The following is a 7,345-nucleotide window of genomic DNA, read 5'->3' as shown; positions in this document are numbered from 1 at the left end:
TTTTGCTCTTTCCCTCAAGTCCACTACACTGTTTTACTTACAAAAGCTTATCATTATCAGTATAAACTTTATCTTAAAGCTAGATATCAGCTCACTACGTTGAGCTCATAGTTATTAAAACACAACTCTATGACTACATAGTGACAGTGCTCTTAATATATTGACATTTTCCAAAGACTGTTTTACGGTCTCCAAAACAACCACGCAAAGAGAGACAAGAGAAGTGTCTTTCTGTTATTTTATGGGGAAAAGCGTTCTTTGGATCCAGGCTTCAGATGACCAGACTTACACCAGAGCAGCTCCACAAACGTCTGCTTCAGCTTACTGTTTCCCAGAATGAGAACAAACGAGTGGCAGGCAGGATAAAACATTGCACTTACTTCTGAAATCATCTTAGTCAACACAGTTCCTGATAGGAAATAATGGGACGATGTGAGTAAATAGGCAAGAAAGTAAAGCAGGAGGAGAAAGAGGAAGGAGAGGACCATTTTGATGGCCCTCTTGTGGGCCTCAGTGCTTGGATCGCTGGGGCTGGTTCTGTTCTGCTGCATCTGCCGCGTGTGCCTCCCCAGGGAGAGGATGAGCAGGATGTAGGAGGCCAAACACACAATTAGGGGAAGGAGGTTCCACAGTGTCCCAAGAACATGGATCACCTCATATTCATTCTTTAGCTCTCTAAAGTGCTCAGTCACATTCCCTGAGTCATCAGCTCCACAGAGAACATAATACATCTTAAACTGAGGAATCAGAGACATGGCATTACCACACGATAAGAGCAGCCCACACAACAGCATCCATACGACCACCCTGGCAACTTTCCACTTGAGCCAGAGGAATGTGGGGTGGGAGAAATTGGCGATTTTCAGGCAGTAGAAGACACCGAGACAGGTGGCAAGCCAAATGCTCAGATGGTTTGTAAATGTCCAGAAAATATCAGCAAGTTGTATGAATACTACATTATTTAATATTTTAGAAAAGAATATCATTGTTACAAAATCAGAAAAAAGAATACACAGCTGAACAATCCGGGAGAGAGCCAGGTTAGTGATGATGAAGTCACACAAAGAGATTCTCTTGCTCTTGACCCAGCTGCTGCCATTGACCAGCACAATGAAGCCATTCCCCAGCATTCCCAGAAGGAACAGAGTGACAGAAAGAAACAGAACCACCCACTTGGCGAGTCCTGACATTCCAGCTAGTAGGCAGACCTGATCTTTGTTCCTTCTGCTGCTGTGCAAGCTCCTTGCTGATTTGAAATTTCTCCCTGTGAACCTGTTGCCTCTACCTGCTGCTTCACTGAACCTGTCTCTTTTCTTTTCCCAGTTTAGGCTGCTGTAGAGCATAGTTTATGGAACCTCTCTGGCTCTTTCGGGTTAGTCTGTCCTCTTCACAGATGACATGGATCTGTGATCTAAACTCAGCTGCTTGTTGCCAACATGCAAATAGATCCGTGTCCAGTGTCACATAGAGAAGGGAGAGATGTGAGTCACAAAGAAGATGGAGGACTTGGACTCAATTTCAAAGGGAGCAGGGCTCTGAGCCACCCAGGACAGAAGCGTGAGTGTCACTGGAAAAGTCACACAAATGATCAAGAGGGAGGAGAAACAGAAAGGGGAAATAACAGAATTCTACCATAAAGCACTGTCAAGTGCTCCCCAGGATCGCCCTGGAGGAAGGCCAAGTCTATAAATAGAAAAAGTTCAGCCAGTACCACTATTGTGCCTCTTGAAGTGTGCCTTAGTGAGGGGCCCCGAGTTCCTCCCAGTGAGCCATATTATCAGAAATATAACATATATCAGCTATCCAAATACCTGCATGATAGCAATAATGGAACACAGCACATATGCTATTCAAAATACAAATGTTCAGAATACATGACCACTGTGTAGGGGTGGGCAGAAGCAGATCTGAGTTCAACCACCTCAGGAGGCAGTGGGATGACCCAGGCAGGTCACTGATATCCAGGTTCCTTTACTGATTTTCAAAGACTACAAGAACGTGTGAATAATGAATGCAGGCAATTCGAGCACTTACGGGATTGTACCTCCGAGCACTGTGCCATTGTGACATCCTTTTCAGTTAATAAAACTACTGTAATTATCATACCCTGCATGTCTTTTTCTATATGAACCACTGTAAATCTACTTTTGCCCACCCCATATTGATAAGTAGTTAAGCTGACCAAAATTACCCATAGATAGCACTTGTCAAGCAAAGGAGGCTTATTTATCTACAGCAATGCCTTACAAATGTTGACCATGACTAACAATAATATTTGATATGACATATATATGTGACAATCTAAATATAAGTATATATGTTGTATACTTGTGTGTGTGTGTGTGTGTGTGTGTGTGTGTATTTGGGAACACAAAGGTTTCACAAAACCATATTTTGTGAAATATGGTTCTATATGTGTGGCTTTCTGATATTTTCTATCATATTCTACTTCCTTCAATGTTGCTTGCTGATCACAAACTTGATTTTGCAATCTACTAATGAGTTATGATAAATACTGTTTGAAAACACAGTATTTATCTGGAGGATGGAGAGAAATCAAGATACAGAGAGTTCAGCAACATTATCCAATGAAAGACAGAAAGTTATACTTTTAGGTCCTCTGAAAAGAACCTCACAGAGTAGCAGATGATAAGTCTGAATAAATGAGACAGTCTCTTCTGAATGCATGCCAAGGAGCCACTCATCTGAGCCAGGTAAGCATCCTCAATCCTGGCATCACGTGGTGTACAATATGATTTCAGAACACTGCAGTGTCCACTCGGGCATAAGCACAGTACTCCTTAATCCCCCTCAGCTTTCTCAGCTTTCTTAACAGCCTGACCAAGTGCTCCCAGAGCTGCGTGCTGCAGAATCAGGAGGCTAGTTCCCAGCTATCTCAGGGAGTCCTGTAACAGAATCCTAGTTATAGGGCTTGTCCCACAACTTACCACCTACCCTGTTATGCTTTTCTGATGGCCTCGCTTCTAGATCCAGAATTTTGTTATTTTAACACCTCTTACATCCCCTCATGAGAAGAAATACACTAAGATCCTCCATCCGTGTGTTAGAATTAACCAGTGAGAACAAGGTTTAGACTATCCAATATATTAGATAGATTATATGTCATATACTATTTCATGTTTGATCACACATTTTTACTAGCCCATTACTTTTACCCCTTCCAAAGGTAGAACTTGTAACTTTTTATAAGCCGATTTTTAGCAATTCAGGGTTAACTACAATTTTTCTTCCTTGTCTTTTGATCCTTGCCCAGGACAATGGGCACCACATTAGCTGGTGACCAGAGTTCAAAGACTTTGCTGGATACCATCACTACCACTGCTATTATTCCATCAGGGTCTGCTGATATGAATTATAAGCCCACAGTTATACCATTCTGATTTTTAACATAAATACTAAAATTATCATACTATGACTAAATGTCATAGCATTAGTAATGGTTGCTTCCAAATTGAATGCTGACCACGATCCACCAAAATAATTACATAACCTTCCAAATACAGTTCTATAAAGCCTGCAGCTTTAAACACAGTTTGTTGGGGCGATCAATACCACAGCCATGGTATCAGGTCCTTGGCTCTTGGACTGCAGTCTGCAGACATCTAGAAAGACTACTGAGAGATCATGCTGTACTCTAAACCATTCTTTTGAGTCAAAGATCAAAGCAAGTGTATCAGTCAGGGCCATGACAAGAAACAATTGGCACAAACTAGATGATTCTATAAGTTCTAAAAAGGGTTATTTAAAAAGGAGGACTACAGGTACACCTCATTTTATTGGGGCTTTCCTTTATTGTGCCTTACATATACTGTTTTTTTCAAATTGAAAGTTCGTGGCAACCCTGTATTGAGCAAGTGTATCAGCACCATTTTTCCAACAAGCTCAGATGATGGTTAGCATTTTTTTAGCAATAGAGTATTTTTAATTAAGACATGTATACTTTTAGACGTAATCCTATTGCACACAACAGATTGCAGTATAGTGTAAACATAAGTTTTATGTACTGGGAAACAAAAAAAAACTGTGTGACTTGCTTTATTGTGTTATTTGCTTTATTAAGATGGTCTGGACTGAACCTGCAGCATCTCCGAGCTATGTCCGTGTTTACAAGAGTGCAGGCAGAGTGTAAGGAACCCTAAACTGATAAGGCGGTACTCTGGGGCACAATACCACCACACCACTGAGAGAGAGAGTGGAGGGCCCTCCTGACAGCAGTTGAGATTTTTCAGTTGGGCGACCCTGAAGAGAGTGAGCTGAGAGAATAGACGTCAAACCCCAGGTCAGCAGACTAACAAGGCGTGCAGTCCAATATCATCTTCCGACCCTTTATTATCCTGGCTCTTTCTCCACAGGGACTTAGACATAATGGTCCAGGTTTTTGCATCATTCCTGCTTCTGCTACTAATCTGCGTGACAACCGTGCTGATAAACATCAGCAGTGCACTCAGAATGACATCAAGACCAGTCCTGGATACCTGGTAACAATGCTGATCTGATGAGCACAGTCACACGTACACGGCAGAGAGATCAGCAATATAAATAATGATAAATGGGGTGCAGGCTTCCAGGTCTCTAAAACCATTATAAGGAGAGTACTCAATGGCAAGTATTAAGCTTGCATAGTGAGTCTCTCATCAGAGTCCTGAAGGCTCACCTTCGAACACATATGAATTCACATATTCTGTCTGTGGCTAATGCGGACAAGGCACATTTTGTCAATCCTGGTCTCTTACTGTACACAATCCCCTTGCACAGCACTGTACAGTTTTCCCACTCAGAATGAACACAGGCCTCATTTATCCCTTTCAGTTCCAACCCCTAAACTGATAAAACTATGTTTTACAAAAGCAGAACAGGTGTCCGTTGCCCAGATGTTTTCACTATCGTGATACAATAAACACCAGCAACAGGCCCCATTCTTTTATAGTGCTACCCCAAAATGTCCAACCAGTCATTTCCTACCAGACACTGGGAAGAGACACTCCTCCAGGGGTTTCTCATGCTCCTATAATCTTGCCAGATGTGCTAAATATGCAAGGCTCTGCCCAGGCTTCAGCTGGGCCACTTTTTAGTGTTGTTTGCTGCAAGCAACCTTGAAGAAGATAGAGGTCATGTCCCCCTCCAGGACAAACAGCAAGCAGTCTTGCCTACTGCTGACTATAAAAGCAGTGATTTCCCAAGCTCAGTGCACCTCTGCACAATGAAATCCATCTGGGCCCTCTGTGTTGCTTTTGTGGGACTTGGACAGGTGGAACTGATACAAACATGCTGACGTTCATGCCGCTTGCTCTGCTGTGATTCATGTGATCATTTCTCTCTGACCCAGAAGTTTCACATCTGAAACTTCTGAGTCAGAGAGAATGAAACAGTGATAGGCTAAGTTATTGGCTTGTAAATCAAGTAAAATCAAATCCCAGACCAATTTGATCACCATTGCTTTTGGCAACCTATTCTAGCTATTTACTCGATGGCTCGTAAGCTCCTTCTACACTCCGCTCTACACTATGGGGTCCAGGATTCTACAAACCATTTCTCAGACTTCCTTTCCAGATGCCTTGCTATTAGTGTCTGCCAATATGAAAACTGGCAGATGAGGAGAAAGGAAAATCCTGCTTCTTGCTTCAACAGGGTGGCACTTGGTGGCAGTCCCTTTGATTAGGAAAAGGATGGGAATACAGACTGCAGGAACCTGGGGAAAAAACATCTATTCAGTGCTGCTAGCCCTGCCCAAGGCTGTACCTCTTCACCACACCAGAAACAACTGATAAACACTTCTTCAAGAAGGCAGCAACAGGCGCAGGCAGAGGCTCCAGCCCAGGGATGTTACCATTTCTGAACTCTGGGTATGGGACTGTCTCCCTTTTGGCTTCTGCAGAACCCCTTCCTTCTCCCCTCTCCCGCATTCTTGTAAATAATCCCTTACATTAAATGCCCTCAGTTGGAAATACTTATACTGGCTTCCATTTTCCTGACTGCACTCTGAATGATACCCGATCTTTCCACCAATTCTGTGGTTTGGAATCCTAGTTTCAACTAAGATTTAAAACACTTTTCTGTCTCATTCTCCTTGGGTTTCTGGGTAACTTTCAAGAAGAAAAGACACACTGTTTAAACTATAATGCCATTTTCATACTGCAACTCCTGTCAATGGGTTTATAATGCATATTATTTTCATTATTTTAATGCCATCCACATGTTGATAACCCCAAAATGCACGACTTTGAGACCACCCTCTGAGCACTATGCTCTCATATTCATCTACCTATTTGATTTCTTTACTTGGCTCTATTACAGACATCTCAAAATTAACATATCCAAAACTAAATTCTTAATTTAGTCTCATTTTTTTAAATCCCTCTCACCCCAATCTTCCCTATTTTAGCAAATACCACCACCTAAGAATTAACTTGATTCTTCCCTTTCCTATCACCCCACACTAATTCATCAATGGCTTACCTATTTTAATTTTATATTTCTACTGCCTCCATCGTGGTCCAAGCTGTCAGGATCTCTCATCTGAGCTACTCCGTGGTCTCCTACTTCATTTCTCCGACTTCTGATCTCGTACTCCATAATAGAGTCTCCATATGGCCACAAGAATGATCTTAAAATGTAAATTAAATCACTTCACTCCACTACTTAAAATACTTCAATGGCTCCCCAGTCCAACTACAACAAAATATAAAGTCCTTACATTATATTGTACTAGAGGCCCGGTGCACAAAAATTTGTGCACTCGCGGGTAGGGGGTCCCTCAGCCCGGCCTGTGCCCTCTCGCAGTCTGGGACCCCTCGGTGTTGACCACTTGCTGGCTTAGCCTGCTCCCCGGGGGATTGGGCCTAAGATGGCAATCAGACATCCCTCTGGCAACCCAGCAGCCCTCAGGGGATGTCCACTTGCCAGCGGGGAGCAGGCCTAAGCTGCAGTCAGACATCCTTAGCGCTGCTGAGGAGAGAGAGGCTCCCACCACCACCGCTGTACTGGCAGCCATCAGCCTTCTTGTGGCTGAGCAGAGCTCCCCCGTGTGAGAGCGCACTGACCACCAGAAGGCAGCTCCTGCATTGGTCGTCTGCCCCCTGGTGGTCAGTGTGTGTCATAGTGACCAGTCATTCCCAGTCGCTCTGCTGTTAGGGTCAGTTTGCATATTACCCTTTTACTATATAGGATAGAGGCCTGGTGCACGGGTGGGGGCCGGCTGGTTTGCCCTGAAGGGTGTCTCAGATCAGGGTGGGGGTCCTGCTTGGGTGCCTGGCCAGCCTGGGTGAGGGGCTGAGGGCCGTTTTCAGGCTGACCGGCAACTGAAGCTCCCAGCCTCTCCTTTTTT

At 43.6% G+C, this 7,345-nt stretch overlaps 1 protein-coding gene across 1 annotated transcript; it reads right to left on the bottom strand.

The window, feature by feature from the left end:
* Positions 1 to 239: 239 nt before the first annotated feature.
* Positions 240 to 1,190, bottom strand: TAS2R3 (taste 2 receptor member 3). The gene has a single exon (XM_006094760.1). It carries the CDS (start codon positions 1,188 to 1,190, stop codon positions 240 to 242), a length of 951 nt encoding a protein of 316 aa, XP_006094822.1.
* Positions 1,191 to 7,345: the final 6,155 nt, after the last annotated feature.

Source organism: Myotis lucifugus, unplaced genomic scaffold (genome assembly GCF_000147115.1).
Source record: "Myotis lucifugus unplaced genomic scaffold, Myoluc2.0 scaffold_141, whole genome shotgun sequence".
Classification (NCBI taxonomy): Eukaryota; Metazoa; Chordata; class Mammalia; order Chiroptera; family Vespertilionidae; genus Myotis; species Myotis lucifugus.
This window is presented reverse-complemented; position numbering and strand designations above follow the sequence as displayed.